At 37.9% G+C, this 16851-nt stretch overlaps 2 protein-coding genes across 2 annotated transcripts in view; both read right to left on the minus strand.

The window, feature by feature from the left end:
- The window catches only part of LOC125244585 (tripartite motif-containing protein 16-like), a 112366-nt gene that overhangs the window by 12881 nt on the left and 82634 nt on the right, over window positions 1–16851 (minus strand). The window lies entirely within an intron of this gene.
- Window positions 1694–4512, minus strand: LOC125244596 (E3 ubiquitin/ISG15 ligase TRIM25-like). Its single transcript, XM_048154695.1, has 3 exons — window positions 3864–4512; window positions 1809–1905; window positions 1694–1722 (listed from the first exon to the last, which is right to left on the minus strand). The coding sequence occupies exons 1-2, from the start codon at window positions 4458–4460 to the stop codon at window positions 1810–1812; spliced, it is 693 nt and encodes a 230-aa protein (XP_048010652.1). The 5' UTR covers window positions 4461–4512; the 3' UTR covers window positions 1694–1722; window position 1809.

Consider the following 16851-nt stretch of genomic DNA (forward strand, 5'->3'; position numbering starts at 1 on the left):
ACAAAAATACGGCTGCACACGGACAGGGTCTGCAAACGTCCACGGGCCCCCCCAATGGCGAAAATTACGCAGAAAAAATGCAGAAGGACCAAGTATACTTTGGGCTTGAGTCAAACCGCCACAGACAGCGCACGTCCTGAGCGATATCCAAGTTCACATGAATGACCTGATCAGGGCACAAGCAAGAAAACTCACTGTTCAGAGAGTCAAAACTAGTCAAGTAAACGTTGGCAATGGCAACCTCTTTAAGTTTTTCTTCACTGTGCTGATGAACATCGCATCGTGTGAAAGAAAATTTTCTTGCTCGCTTTGCTTGCACCGACTGAAAACATGAGAAACACCATGAGACGGGAGAGACTCTCGGACATTGCAGCAGTCTATTGAACAGTGAACGGGCCATGCATGTGGATTTGCATATGGCGTGCCTGGTGGAGACCGTTTAGTCCTTTGCCCCGCAATAATTTCATAGCGCATCACCGCATAACCAACGTGCTGCGAGGATAATAAAAGATTAATTAGATTAGCTTACTCATCTCAAAAACATCTTGTTTAACACAAAAAACTGCTCGATTCACGAAAATTCTCATTATTTCACTACGGCCCACAAAAGAAATATATATATATATATATATAAAAAAAAAAAATCATCTGTCATATTCTCTATAGGCCTATCCATTTCTGATAATTCCAGGTTGTGCAGGTTGTTTATACATTTACTAAACACAGGAAAAGGAACAAAACTAGTTTTTTAGTTGTTTATGGATTCCCCGGCTCCACCTCTGGAACTGGGGCTCGGACGACAGAGGCAGATCCGGTGGGAGCAAGGACAAAGGAGGAACCGGAGGGAAGCAGGAGCCTTGTGGAGCCATAGGGGTGGAGGGCTGAGGCGCAGCTAGAGGTCAGGTAGTCCTTGGTGAAACATGGATGGAACCTGAATGAAGCCAGTGGAAGGGGAGGAGCCGAGGAGCTGGATGGAACTTGCGAGGATGATGGGGCTTTGGATGACCTCCATGGTTGGAATGCAGGAGCTTGGAGGCTGCTCGGGACCAGCGGAGACAAAAGAGCCAGGAGGCTGAGCAGTAAGGTGCACAGGGAGTCAACTTTGGACAACATTACTCAAAATTGGGACTATCAAGATTTCACCATGATGTAAGAAACCAGAAGGGAAAATTTGGTTAAAAAAAGTGTAAATGTTCTGTAAGTTTTGAACTGTTTGTGGCACTAGTGGAGTTTGGCAGCTAAATATATATCCCAGAAGAGCTCAGATCATTTTTCCTAAGAGATTTCCAGAGCTGAAATGCATTTATAAGTGTCGTCTATTTTAAACCAAGATGATTAGATGAGGATCTACCTTATGATTATATAACATAACACACAGAATTCCTGACAACACTTCAGTCAAAGGCTCATTCTGCTCTCATGAAATGTTTCTCTGTGAGTCTCTTGCTAAAGTCTGCTATGATCCTGTTCTTCTAGATCTCTGTTACCTGCAGGAAATGGATGTGATCCTGTGTGTGTGAAAGCTGCTCCAGCTCAGCGTCTCTCCTCCTCAGATCATTGATCTCCTGCTTCAGTCGCTCCAGTCGTCCTTCAGCTCGACTCACTGCAGTCTTTTCCTGATCTCTGATCCGCTGTGTGGCCTCAGAGCGGCTTCTCTCGATGGAGCGGATGAGCTCAGTGAAGATCCCTCTCACTGTCCTCCACTGCTGTCTGTGCAGAGCGCTGTTAGGACACACATCACAATCACACAGTGGCTTCAGTGAGTCCTGACTGAGACTTCTCAAACTTCTCTTCTTCTCCAGACTCACCTTATGAGACTCCACAGCCTCTCTCAGCTGTTGAAGATCTTTCTCTCTCTGCTTTGATCCTCTGCTGGAACGACCTCTGCGTCTCCTTCAGCTGGTTCTGCAGCACAAACCAAGAACAGAGATGTCAGATCAAACTGCTGTCACTATATCTGTCAGAGTTCTGTCACTTCAGTCTAGTTTATTCTTGGTTTTGTGACAGAGCCCTGATGCTTCTGTATTATCTTGTCTTTGTGTGAGCGTGCGATCTCTTGTCTGCGTGCCTTGATTCATGTTTGAAGCCTGGTGTTCGAATTCCGGCACTCATGTCTAGTTTGGTTTCGGTTCTGTGCCAGGATTTTGGACATTCATTCTCCATGTGTTTGTCTTCTGTTGAGAGCACAGCATTCACTCGTTCTCGTGCTCTCTGTTTTTCACAGCAGTGGCTCGAAGCTACATATAAAGTGAGCACTTCTTTACAAAGACAGCTATAAATTTGTTTTTATAAGTTGGTCATTGTTAAACTTAATAGTCTTGAAAGTTTGTTAACATGCAAGGTGTACAACACTCACATATAAAAGTAAAATAAATAAAAATAAATAAAAAAAGCCTTGTGTCATCCATTGCTGCACACGAATGAGGTAAGCTTTGTGTTTTACATCATCTGACGAATGAACATGTTTACAACACAGCAAACTCAGCGAAAAAAGCCAGCAAACTCGGGTTTGATTTGGGTATGCAAGAGCCTATATAGCTGTCTTTGTAATAACTAAAATAATGTTTATATATCATATTTTCTGGCTAGTTTAGTTTAGTTTTTTATAATATACCATACTTTAACCCAAACTGAATAATTAAAAACAAGTTTAAATGAGTAAATCTTCTATAAATATTTTTTAATATTGATTTTCTTTCATGACATACTTCAATTATTGTTAAAACACACTAGATATGCTTATTCTGTGCATTTTGAGCACTTTTTGTGTGAAATCATATTTATTTTGTCCATCAAAGGTGTACTTTCACTTTAATTGAGTGTTAGCAGTGCAGCAAAAATAGACCCAGCGCCGAAATGATCGCGGCACTGCTGCTTCTGCTCTGCTCCTGCTACGCGCTGCCGCGCAGCCTCTGTGTGCGGTGTGAACGCTCTCATCTGTTAACATGGGCGCCGAAAAAAATACGCGCTGCTTCTGCTCTGCTGCCGCTTGCTGTGTGAACCCGGCCTTATGATTTGTTTTTTCTGCGTAACACACAGCTTGTGTTTTTCACTGGCTGCATGCTTTCATGTTGTCGTGTTTTGTGTGAACACACGGTTTATGAGTGTTCTCATTACGTGTTCGTGTCTTGTTTTGTTTGAGCACATGGCTTATGTTCACTGGCCATGAGCTCTTGTTTTTGTCATGTTTGATGTGAGCACATGGCTTGTCATATTTGTTTCCTTGTGCCACATGCTCTCCTGTCTATTGTCTTAACCTGATCCTGCCTGATCCTGTTTGCCTAGCCAGGTCATGCCTTGTCCAGTTGCTTAAAAAAGTTGAATCTAGTAAAAGTGGAATAAATAACCAATGGCTGTAGATTAAAACTCCTGAACCTCCTGAATTTACATGAAGCACAAGGCCTGTTTCACACTGCAAGCGAAAGTATCATAAAAGTGAAACGGACACAGATGTAGAGCTTCACACTGACAGTGTTTCTGCTGCGTAACAGAGCTGTACATATTTCCATCAAAAGTTGATTTTGAAAACACAGAATCCAAAGCCTGAAGTGAAGCTATAAATTACTGAGTTCATATGGACTGAGACAGATATATTTTGTCAAGAAACTGGTGAAAATTTTCTAGAATTTTATGTTGCTTAATCAAAGCCTGATTTACAAAAGTTTATGTTGATAAATATGTTTATGGTGCCTTTCAATATATTTTTTGTTAAGTTCAATATGGAGCACAAATACGTTCATCAGTGAAAGTCCACTCACGGCTACTGTTCACTTCTGTTGACGTCTGCAGTGTGAATGATCATATGGGTGCCAATATAAATACTGTCAACATTATTTCATCAGTGTCTAGTTTATAGTTCATACCTGTTTCTCTGTCCTCTGTGCTGTAGTTGATATAGTGTCGTGGCTTTTATGTTCATCCATCGTACAAAGCAGGCATATACACTTCTGATCGGTCCGGCAGAAAACCTCAAGGAGTTTGTTGTGTGTTTGGCAGATCATCTCCTGCAGTCGTCCAGTGGCTTCAGTCAGATTGTGTCTCTTTCTTTTAAAGAAACTCTCATGTTCTTCAAAGTGATTCAGACAGTAAGAGTTCAGACACTCCAGACAGGACTTGACGGCTTTGTGTTTTCTTCCAGTACAGACGTCACACTGCACATCTCCAGCTCCAGCGTAACAGTCAGAAGGACGTTTAGTCTTCTTCAGTTTCTCCACCACTCCAGCCAGCATGGTGTTTTCTGCTAAAGCAGGTCTTGGACTGACGGTCTGTCTGCATTGAGGGCAGCTGTAGACTCTCATCTGATCCTCCTGATCCCAGCGGCCTGTAATACAGCTCTTACAGTAACTGTGTCCACAGGGAATGGTCACTGGATCCTGCAGGAGATCCAGACACACTGAACATATGAACTCATCCTGAGAAATTCTGCCTTCTGCCATTTCACTGCTTGAATACAGAGACATGAACACACAACAGCTCAACTGCACTTCAGTTTCAGTTTCTCTGAACTTAAGAGTTTCCTGTTTCCTGTTTCCTGGTTCACTTTGGTGATACAGTATGCAATAATATTCTTCCATATGTAAATGATTTAAGTTTGAATACAGGTAATGATATAGAAGGGAAAGGAGGAGAAAAAAGAAAAAAAGGAGGGGGAGGGGGAATTGTGGGATTAGGGTTTAATTATTGCTGTCTTATTAAAATAATTAATAAAAGGTTTCCATACTGCATAAAAATTATCGGTCTTGTTTTTTAAAGAAAATCTAATCTTTTCGAGCTGAAGGTGGTGCATAACATCTTTAATCAGGACAGAGCAGTGAGGTGGATTTTTTTTGTTTGCCAAGAGTGTAATAACTCCAAGTACAATGCACTGATTTTTAGAGAGCTCAAGCCAGTCTGCAATATCTGTTCCAAGATCTTCTTGCCATGCTGCTCTTAAATGCTCTAATGAAACATCGCATTCCAACTGTGAAAATTTATAATGGATATTCCTCCTTTTAGTACACTGTAAAAAGTCATTCTGTGGGTTTGTAGATTTCATGGAATTTAATATATAAACTTTATTTAACAAAATTAATTTCTTGTTTTTTGAACAGTTATTTGTGTTAAAATAATAACTGTTATTAAAATCGTCTAAAAATACTCGTGTGTTTTTTTAGGTGCAACGTAATGAAATGGCGGTGTAAATTCTGCAAATTGCAACAAGGGGTGATCTTTTACATTACAGACTACAACACCAGTCATCTTTACCTGGAAAATCAGTACCTTGTCTGCATTTGTATTGGCCAATTTTCTGATAAATAAAGAGTTCTTAATCTTTGACGTTTGTCTGTTATTTATACTTAAAATCCGATTTAATTAATTAAAATACATTAATTTAAATAATCCACTTAATTATTAATAATATTAACTTAATTTTGTGTTATGTCAAAATAATTTCATTAAGTAGTATATATTAATATAGTTTTGTTTTGTCCAATGAACCCAATATTTTTGTTTAAATTTTACTTAACTGCTATTTGCAGTTACTCATTTTAAATGGTTCACTTTTAAGAAGCTCATATGATACATTTTAATTAATAATATTGCTTGTAATCTGTTGCCACAATTTTTTTTTGAGATATAGGGTATTATTTTTTACAGTGTAAATGGATCCTGTAAAAACAGTGAGTCCATCTGAGAGGTTAACAACTCATTAGGGAATGACAAATCAACATCAGTTGAAATGCACATGCACACAGTGGTGGACTAGTGTTTGAAGACACTTGTTCATCTCTGTGTGGGGGTCTCTGGCTACAGAAAATCCCCCCTGACTGCTTTGCAATTTACCATTTATACCAGGACCATAACAAAAGGGTTATAAATAATTACTGCACCAACACCTGTTTTGGGGGAGAGGAGTGGGTTTTCACAAAAGGCACCACCCAAAGAGAGGACAACATTTTCCTTAGTTTTCAATCTTCTTCATAATACCACTGACTGCTGTGAAATTGAGACCATTTTACCAATCGCACTGAGACATTTAAAATGATACCAAATATAAAAAGGGAAAAACAATAGATACACAAGTTACATTATATGTCTTGAAGAACTTTCAGTGACTTGAGTCAGGGGGAAGGGAAGGTGTGTTTGTGTGTGTGTGTGTGTGTGTGTGTGTGTGTGTGTGTGTGTGTGTGTGTGTGTGTGTGTGTGTGTGTGGTGGGGGAGGGGTTGTCCTTTTGGGGTTAGGGCAAGGCGTTGTCCTTTACTACTTCTTTTATTATTTTATTGCAGGATGCTTGATCTCTGTTTTTGTCTAGCAGGTAAATCAAGTCTTACAGAGTGAAAAGTACCTAGAGTAATTAAATCCTATAACGAGTGGAAAGTACATAATATACTTGGTGGAAATTACCTAAAAATAATTTCTTATTTAAATTTCAATTTCAAACCATATCATCAAATTTACAGTCAATACCCCATCTCTAAATGTTGATGACACTAAAGAGATGGCTGTTGACTTCAGAAGAACCTGAGCCGCCCACATTCCTTTAATTGTTTATGGGTCTGTTGTGTCAAGAGTCTTCAGCATTTAAGGATTAGTTCACTTTCAAATTAAAATTTCCTGATAATTTACTCTCCTCCATGTCATCCAAGATGTTCATGTCTTTCTTTCTTCAGTCGAAAAGAAATTAAGGTTTTTGATGAAAACATTCCAGGATTGATTTTCTCGATAAAACAATTTTGCCCAAAGTAAGTGAAGACCAGAACAAATTTTTGACCTCAGAAATAACAGAATTGGAAATTAAAAAAGCGATTTCGAACTCTAAATCTAATAAAGCACCAGAGCCAGACGGCTTCCCCTCGGAATGGTATAAGGAGATGAAAGATCTCTTGATTCCGATTTTGAAAATCTCTTTTAATTATGTCTTGACAACTGGAATAATACCTCCCTCATGGAATGAAGCATCTATTTCCGTGTTAGCTAAAGATGGAAGGGATAGTTTGGAGTGTGGAAGCTATCGCCCTATTAGTGTGCTTAATCAAGATTATAAAATATTCACACATATTATTTCTAAAAGACTTGAAAATATTCTCCCTCAGATAGTAAGCTTAGATCAAACCGGTTTTATTAAACAGTGACAGACACAGGATAATATTCGTCGAACATTGCATATAGATGATCATGTAGTTAAAAATCAAAGTAAGATGTTATTGATAAGCCTCGATGCAGAAAAGGCATTCGATCGGGTTAATTGGACATTCTTGTACAAAGTATTAGAAAAATTCGGATTCCACCAATCATTCATAGAAATAATTCAAGCCCTATATAAATCTCCAAAAGCGAGAATTAAAGTCAATGGAGCTTTCTCTAAACCATTTGAATTAGAAAGAGGAGTGAGGCAGGTTTGTTCAATAAGTCCGTTATGCTTTGCTATTTTTATTGAGGCTTTAAGCCAGGGGTCTCCAATCCTGCTCCTGGAGGGCCACTGTCCTGCAAAGTTTAGCTCCAACTTGCCTCAACACACCTGCCTGGAATATTCTTGCCTATATTAAGACCTTGATTAGCTGGTTCAGGTGTGTTTAATTAGGGTTGGAGCTAAACTCTGCAGGACAGTGGCCCTCCAGGAGCAGGATTGGAGACCCCTGCTTTAAGCCAAGGAGTTATTCAGAACAGTAATATCACAGGAGTAAAGATGTTTGGTCAAGAACATAAAATCTCGCTCTTCGCAGATGACGTTTTAATTTACCTGACAAATCCAGATAACTCTTTATTTAACCTATTCCAGATAACTCTTTATTTAACCAATATTCCTAAAACTCAGATACTTTGTTTTAATGACAAGCCCAGTATCCTCTAGTATCCTCTAAATTTCAGTTAAATTGGGACTTGGATTATATAAAATATCTAGGGGTGAATATACCAAAAGATTTATCAAAACTTTATGATGTAAACCTGAAGCCCCTATGCCAGAAAATAAATAAGGATATTAGGAGATGGGATTTACTTTCAATTTTGAACTTTGAATCATGCATTGATACGGTTAAAATGAATATTTTGCCAAGGCTGCTATATTTGTTTCAAACACTTCCAATCGCTATTACCGATAAGCAGTTCAAAGACTGGGACAAATTAATCTCAAAATTTGTTTGGCAGGGTAAACAGTCCAGGTTAAAACTTCAAACCCTTCAATTAGCAAAGGATAAGGGGGGTCTGTCTCTGCTTATTACACATCAGCCCAGTTGAGGATCCTGATATGTTGGTGCAACATAGATTACCATGCTAGATGGAAAGAAATAGAATTAAACATGTCTAGTGATCGTCCAATTCAATCTATACTTGGAGACAAAAAATTAATTAAGGAGCAGATCGAAAGAGTCAATCAGTGGATTTCTTTACCCTTAAAACTTTGGTTAAGATTTATAAATAAAAACAACTGGCAAGAAGAGATTAAAGTATTGAGATGGGTGGCTCATGATCCTGATTTTTTACCCAATAAATTAGATGGAACATATAAAGGCTGGCCTGGGCTAGGCATAACGTCCTATAGTTTATTTTTCAGTAAAGGGTCTATAAGAGACTTTCAGTCAATCAAGAGACAATATCAGTTAGATAACAATGACTTTTTTAGATTTTTGCAAGCCCGTCATCACATACAAGGTTTCATGACAAGAGAGAAAAATGTCTTTGATTTACCTATTCTTAAGATTTTCATCAAGGCTTATGAATCTGAGCCTGGTCTAAAATTGATGTCGAGGATTTACAAGGACCTCCAAGAGGTTAAAAATAAAAATACGGTTAGTATTAAACAAAAATGGGAAAGGGATTCAAATCTCTCAATATCTGATGACATTTGGTTAAAACACTGTGAATTTCAATGGAAAATCACCAGTTCAAATTCATGGAGGTGTTTTGGATGGAAGAGCCTGTGCAGATATTTTATTACTCCCGCACAAAGCTCTCATTACATGGGCACCTCAAGTTGTTGGAGAAACTGCGGGGTCCAGGGGGTGAGCCATTTTCACTTGTTTTGGTCATGCCCACTGTTAAAGAATTTCTGGACTACAATCCAGGCTGAGTTGTGCTCAATCTTCAAAATGCAAATGACAGTTAATTGGGACAAACTATTATTTATAACAACAGTATATAACAATAAAGAGACCAAACGTATATTTGGTATGTTGAGTTTAGCAGCACGGAAAGCTATCACAAAGAAATGGTTGATTCCAAATCCCCCAACATTAGATGACTGGCATCATATTGTATATGCAATGTTTAACATGGAGAGGATTACTTTTCAGAAAAGGCTTCAAAAAGTCTATTTTGACAACATGTGGGAGAAATGGAGAGTTTATATTCTGCATAGAAGACCAGATTTGGTGTGATTCAATGCTTTTCCTGTAACTGTATCAGTGTAACCCTGTAATATACACATACACATATACACATGTAAAATCCTTGTAAAAAAACAGAATTAAAAAAAAAAAGAAAACATTCCAGGATTATTCTCCTTATAGTGGACTTCAATGACCTCCAAATGGTTGAAGGTCAAAATTATTTTCATTGCAGCTTCAAAGCGTTCTACACGATCCCAGATGAGAAATAAGGGTCTTATCTAGAGAAACCATCACTTATTTTCTAAAAAAACAAAAACAATTTTTATACATTTTAACCATAAATGTTCATCTTGAACTAGCTCTCTTCTTCTTCTCTATTAGAATTCCGGCAGTGTAGACACTGCTAAGTGTATTACTGCCCTCCACAGGTGGGGGTGTAGTGATGTTACGTTCTGTGCCGAGGCTTCAGAGCGTGTCGAGAAATCCCGGAAACTTTCAGTGAAGCGCGTATCGAGGCTTTTATCGCTTTAGACCAATGACGTCATTGATGACGTCCGAAGCCTCTCTTCCGCCTGACTGGTTCAGGATGCGGTTTGAATCTTGGCGCGACATTTTGACAGATATATAAGCGACCCATGGGATCCCCTCAAAATGTGTGGTTTTAGAATAATATCGTCCCTCCTGCCTATTATGACCAAATAATTTATTTAAACACATTTAATAGTCCCATTCATTTGAAGCCAATATATTACACAGTTATGTTATATACAATCATTATATTCATATAAATAGATTAGTCTATGTGGAAATTGATTTTTTATTTACTGTTATTTCTAAGTGTATTTCTAAGTGTATCACAAATCACATCGGGTCATCTGTAATGTATCTGCTTGTTTTACACTCTTTGACCACCAGGTGGTATTGTGAGCAAATAAAGCCTCGAGAAATTAACCCTTTTGTGAACCACTTGGCTGAAAAGCTTCAATGATTCATGAGGCTTCATCTCGCCATCACTACTAAATTGTCATATACAACAAGTATATAACAATTAGTTCAAACTTTGACCTGTGGAGGGCAGTAATACACTTAGCAGTGGAGTCACAACTACCACAATTTCTTGATCTGGAGTGTCATGATGGTCAGCAGAAGATAGACAGGTTCACAGGTTGGGGAGCAAAATGGCCTTCAAATCACAACAAAAACGGTCCTGGGTGGTGATTATAAAGCTACACAGCTTTCACAACAAGGAACGGGTAGCAGTAGCTGTTTGAGAGTCACCGATTGAATATTCAACAGTATCTCTTGCATGTGGTTTGCCAGAGGTGACGCAGATTTAATCACATCTGCAGCGCTCTTTTACAGTGACAACAGTGCTAATAATAATGTTTCATTTATATAGCGACTTTCCAAAGCTAAATGCTTTAAATAGTATAAAAAAAATTCAAAGACAATGAGTAATCCAAGGCAAACACAAAATATATCATTACGCTGCACATTACATAGTACAAACATGTAATGTGATAACATGATAACATAACATTGCATAATCAAGGTGACCAAGTGCCACTTTCAGAGCAATTACATGCATCACTTTAGTACAAATAACAGAGAGAAAGCAGAAAAAAAGTTGAGTAGAGATTTGAATTCCCAGATTGTAACCGGCCTAATTCTGGCTACTGCCCAATCTGCGTTGTGTAATAGAAGACAAAGGGACAACTGGAAGTTTATTCTGGCCCTCTAGATGGCGCTGGACAGATTAAAGACTACAGCATGAGAAAATGTTCTGTCTGTGATTTTTCACCTCTCCTCAGCATGCTCAACACGGTCTGAATTAACATTACAATGATAACATATCAAAAACAAAATACATAAAACACATTACAAATGACATTAAGTGCAAAAATAATCATTACAAACATACAAAATAATCTCCTGCAGCAAGTTTTAAATAAACCATGAATTTGAAAATGAACAATTGATAACAAATGAATACACTGGAAAACAAGAACAAATATAAACCATACCTGGACAGATTAAAAGAGTACAGCATGAGAAAACGTTCTGTCTGTGATTTTTCACCTGCACAAATTAAAGGGATCCCCCTGGTGTTAAAACTTGTATGGCTTAATATAATGTAAACGATGTTTCTTACTGAAAGATGTAGCAGAAAACCCATGAAAGGTTTACGTTATTTAAAAAAAATCCATAACATATTTGGACAATGGGCGGAGCCATTTTGTTTGCATTCTATGTCAATGACGTCAGATGGTTGCACTCTGTCAGCTACTTGCATTGCTATTTTTACCGCAACACAACTCTGAATATATGATGCCACATTGTGCAACTTTAGGTTGTAATTTTCAGTCGATGAGCCACAAGAGAAGCGATGTAAGTCTTCACTGCTTTACTAGCGATAAGAAGAGGAGAAAAGAATGGGAAATTGTGAAGAATGTGGACGAATAAAACTTCCTAAAGATCCGTGTTTTTGTTCTCTTCACTTTAGCCCTGGTGCCTTTGAGGCTTTTAGTTGCCCACAGCTGAAAAAGCTTACAGTTGCCGATGGATATAAGTGTATGCTGACGGTGAGATTGATGAAGGGCAAACAATAACACATCTCGATTGAGACAGACTGCCTCAAAGCTTGCGCGATGATGCACGAGATATCTGTGATTGAAATTTCATTTGGATCGAGATCAGTTGGATCAATTAAGGTGTTTACATGAACGTTTTTCAATCTAATTACAAATGGATTATTTGGGTGCATGTAAATGTAGCCATTGTGTCTCCACCTTCTTCTGTCTCATATTTCCTCTCTCTTCTCTGTTAGTTTCTGGTGGATCCAGAATGGCCAATATTCATATTCATGCATTTTATTCATATTTCATGATAATCATTTATGGCTTATGATTTATCAATATTACTTTTGATTTCATATATTCATGTACTCCTACTCCATATATTAATCATATTTTCAAGTATTTACTCTTTAATGTAGTCCTTTATGGTTATTCTATTTTTATCTTTAAGAGCATGTATGCTTGCTATTTTCAGTAGTTCTTCAAAGTGTTCCAATGTGACAGGGCATGTTGACACGTTTGTGGTTGGACGCCTGCCAAGTACTGCAGAAGCGATGGTGTTTTCAGAATTAGTCTCTCATTTGAACTTGATGTACCTTTATATCAAAATATGTCTGTTTCCATTTCTTCAGATGTGATAATGCAAGATCTGCTAAATTCCCTTAAAGGGGTGGTTCAGTGTTTTTTTTCTATGACGAGTCACGCAGTTACTGTGATACTCTGCAGCGGGTCCTACCAGTCCGGTCTGAAATAATATAAGCACTTATTATAAGTGTACCATAATGATTCAGGGTAAGACAAAAACACGGTTTGGAAAATGAATTCATGTTGTACATTCTCATTATATACTTTTTGTAAATTTTGAACACAAAAAAAGGTTGCGGACAGCAGCTTTAAAAGACATGTATAAACAATAAAACGTACTTACAGTTTGGGGCCGATAAACAGCAGCTTCTGCTTTTAAAGTGGGAACTGCTTCATCTTTCAGTAATAGCCTTTTCAAATCCAGCATTGAACTCGTGTAGATTCTGGAAGCTGTCTTCAGCGCCACATCCAGTGTAGAAAATATCACAGATTATAATGGGTTATATTATCTTTTGATGCGTCGCTTCCATTATGCCGCACGACATGGTCTCGCCACTTTGTTGCGTGTTCCCGGGGGCGTTTTGCAGGGTTTATGATGTCACCAACCCGGGAAGAAGCTCGTTGTAGTCCAAACCGGTCATTTTTGTAGGCATTAAACTGCCATAACTTTAAAAGACAATATCTCTGTTTGCATTGAACTTTCAGCGCTGTAACTTTGCAGATACTGTTTATGCTCAAGCAGCAACATTACACACTAACTAAAGTTAAAAAAGTCAAATTGCAATGAACCACCCTTTAAGGGTGTCAAAACAACACCTTTTGTATCTATTTTCATCTATCTTTGACATTTGACCAGTTACTCTGACCTAGCCGTTACACCAATTATGACATAATGGATAAGTCCATTTGACCTTTTCTTATTAGACCAAAACATAAGTTTGAGTGGGATGTAAGTTTTCCTATGTTTATGGTATAAAACGGACTGAGTCTTTGATAGTTTAGACTTTCTTTGCTTTTTCTTTGGTCTTTTTGCTTTTCTCATCTCTTCTGCGTCTTCTTCTTCTGGCTGCTTCTGCTTCGTCTCTTCTACCTCTCATTTCATTCTGCAAATGTCTTAATTTTATCTTCACATATCTTCAGATTTTATTATCAACTATTAATTACTTAATTAATTTGTTTCTCTCTATAATTTTTAATTAATACATTTGTTATTCCTTATTCAAATTTGATCTCTAACATAATCATTGCTGGACTGCCTGGATCTCATTGCCTCAAGTTTTTGCATCAGTTTCCTTGCCTGTTTTTTCTGGGTTTCTCTTGCTCTTCACGTTGTTTTTCTTTCAGTCATCCTTAAACGTTCTCTGACTTTTCATTCATTCATTCATTCATTTAACCAGGTTAAAAAACTCATTGAGATTAAAATCTCTTTTACAAGAGTGACCTGGCCAAGAAAGCAACAACAATAACATAAACATACAAATACACATCAAGACAGTAAAATACAATCAAAGATCACAACAGCAATTTACCAAAGGATAATACTCATAATCTGTTAAAAGTAAATTAAACCTGTTTAGTGATGAAAGCATAGTCAGCTTTAAAGGTGTGGTTCAGTGTTGTTTTTCTAGGCTTGATTGTGTTTTTGGGGCGCAGTTTAACATGTCTTAATGCTTCGTTTTTTTGAAAACGCTGTATTTTTCATATATTTTATCTTTATTCTACACCTCTGTTTCCACTGTCATATGAACGGCTCGTTTGACTTCCTGCTTCTATTAAGCCACTCCCTGCGAAATACGCAATGTGCTCAGATTGGGTAGCGGGCCCAGTGTAATCCAGAGCCATCGTGATTCGCTTAAGCGTCCGGAAACGCCACGCCCCTTACCATTTGTTACCGGTTACGTGTGCTTCAGTTATATTGTATGCTCAATTTGATTATATTGCTGTATCAAATTGAGCCGAATCAGACCCATATGAAGAGGGTCAAGCAGAACCTCTGCAATCGCGGCTTTTAAAGGACGTTTATGAATGGTATTTCATTTAGTATTTGTGTCAAAGTGTTTAGATATACTGTCACTGTTGTTTGTTAGCTTTCAATATACAGTTTTATCCTGATTAAAGCTTTACTGTAGCCAAATACATGACTGAGTAGCAGCATTTTTGTAAAGGTAGTGTTTAATTTATAGCATGAACAACTGTTTGCCTATGAACAGAGAAGTTTGTTGGTGTTTGTTGGAGAAGTATGCACTATAATACAGCTAACTGGCTAGCGAAGCAAAAACGAGTTGCTCTTTGTATATGTCCTTGATGCAACCAAAAATAGCAAACCTGTACAAACATGTAAAAGCAAACATGTACAAACCTGATTCCAAAAAAGTTGGGACACTGTACAAATTGTGAATAAAAAAGGAATGCAATAATTTACAAATCTCATAAACTTATATTTTATTCGCAATAGAATATAGATAACATATCAAAAGTTGAAAGTGAGACATTTTGAAATGGCAGGCCAAATATTGGCTCATTTTGGATTTCATGAGAGCTACACATTCCAAAAAAGTTGGGACAGGTAGCAATAAGAGGCCGTAAAAGTTAAATGTACATATAAGGAACAGCTGGAGGACCAATTTGCAACTTATTAGGTCAATTGGCAACATGATTGGGTATAAAAAGAGCCTCTCAGAGTGGCAGTATCTCTCAGAAGTCAAGATGGGCAGAGGATCACCAATTCCCCCAATGCTGTGGTGAAAAATTGTGGAGCAATATCAGAAAGGAGTTTCTCAGAGAAAAATTGCAAAGAGTTTGAAGTTATCATCATCTACAGTGCATAATATCATCCAAAGATTCAGAGAATCTGGAACAATCTCTGTGCGTAAGGGTCAAGGCCGGAAAACCATACTGGATGCCCGTGATCTTCAGGGCCCTTAGACGGCACTGCATCACATACAGGAATGCTACTGTAATGGAAATCACAACATGGGCTCAGGAATACTTCCAGAAAACATTGTCGGTGAACACAATCCACCGTGCCATTCGCCGTCGCCGGCTAAAACTCTATAAGTCAAAAAAGAAGCCATATCTAAACATGATCCAGAAGCGCAGGCGTTTTCTCTGGGCCAAGGCTCATTTAAAATGGACTGTGGCAAAGTGGAAAACTGTTCTGTGGTCTGACGAATCAAAATTTGAAGTTCTTTTTGGAAAACTGGGACACCATGTCATCCGGACTAAAGAGGACAAGGACAACCCAAGTTGTTATCAGCGCTCAGTTCAGAAACCTGCATCTCTGATGGTATGGGGTTGCATGAGTGCGTGTGGCATGGGCAGCTTACATATCTGGAAAGGCACCATCAATGCTGAAAGGTATATCCAAGTTCTAGAACAACATATGCTCCCATCCAGACGTTGTCTCTTTCAGGGAAGTCCTTGCATTTTCCAACATGACAATGCCAGACCACATACTGCATCAATTACAACATCATGGCTGCGTAGAAGAAGGATCCGGGTACTGAAATGGCCAGCCTGCAGTCCAGATCTTTCACCCATAGAAAACATTTGGCACATCATAAAGAGGAAGATGCGACAAAGAAGACCTAAGACAGTTGAGCAACTAGAAGCCTGTATTAGACAAGAATTGGACAACATTCCTATTCCTAAACTTGAGCAACTTGTCTCCTCAGTCCCCAGACGTTTGCAGACTGTTATATAAAGAAGAGGGGATGCCACACAGTGGTAAACATGGCCTTGTCCCAACTTTTTTGAGATGTGTTGATGCCATGAAATTTAAAATCAACTTATTTTTCCCTTAAAATGATACATTTTCTCAGTTTAAACATTTGATATGTCATCTATGTTGTATTCTGAATAAAATATTGAAATTTGAAACTTCCACATCATTGCATTCTGTTTTTATTCACAATTTGTACAGTGTCCCAACTTTTTTGGAATCGGGTTTGTACAAACAATAAAACTTACTTACAGTTTGGGCCAATAAACAGCAGCTTCTGCTTTTAACCCTCATGCACTGTTCGAATTCTGTGTACGTTCGTGATGGTCCGGGTCAAATTGACCCTAATTGGATTCTATACAATTCCACAAAAATCACACTATAAAAAAAAACATACAATCATGTTTAAATAATTAACTTTTAATATCAATATTTTTCACACATTACAAAGAATAAATATCTGAATTTATGATTAATAAAAATATTTTTAACCACTATTTTTAAGATGGCCCCTCCCCCGACCTGTGGGACATTTACCATTATACATTTATAATAATAATATCTTAGTCTAAACCTAAAGTAATCTTGACAAACTATATATTGTTTGAAAGCTTTCAGACTCTAGTTTTCATATTTGGTGACTGATTTTCAAAATAAATG

The sequence above is a fragment of the Megalobrama amblycephala genome, linkage group LG14, assembly GCF_018812025.1.
Source record: "Megalobrama amblycephala isolate DHTTF-2021 linkage group LG14, ASM1881202v1, whole genome shotgun sequence".
In the NCBI taxonomy this organism is placed as follows: domain Eukaryota; kingdom Metazoa; phylum Chordata; class Actinopteri; order Cypriniformes; family Xenocyprididae; genus Megalobrama; species Megalobrama amblycephala.

Excerpts from the sequence above, each read along its gene's own strand:
- LOC125244596 (XM_048154695.1), bottom strand. The coding sequence starts at position 4,460 with ATGTCTCTGTATTCAAGCAGTGAAATGGCAGAAGGCAGAATTTCTCAG. Across the intron at positions 1,906-3,863 it reads CACAGAGGACAGAGAAACAG|AACCAGCTGAAGGAGACGCA; the intron begins GTATGAACTATA and ends TTTGTGCTGCAG.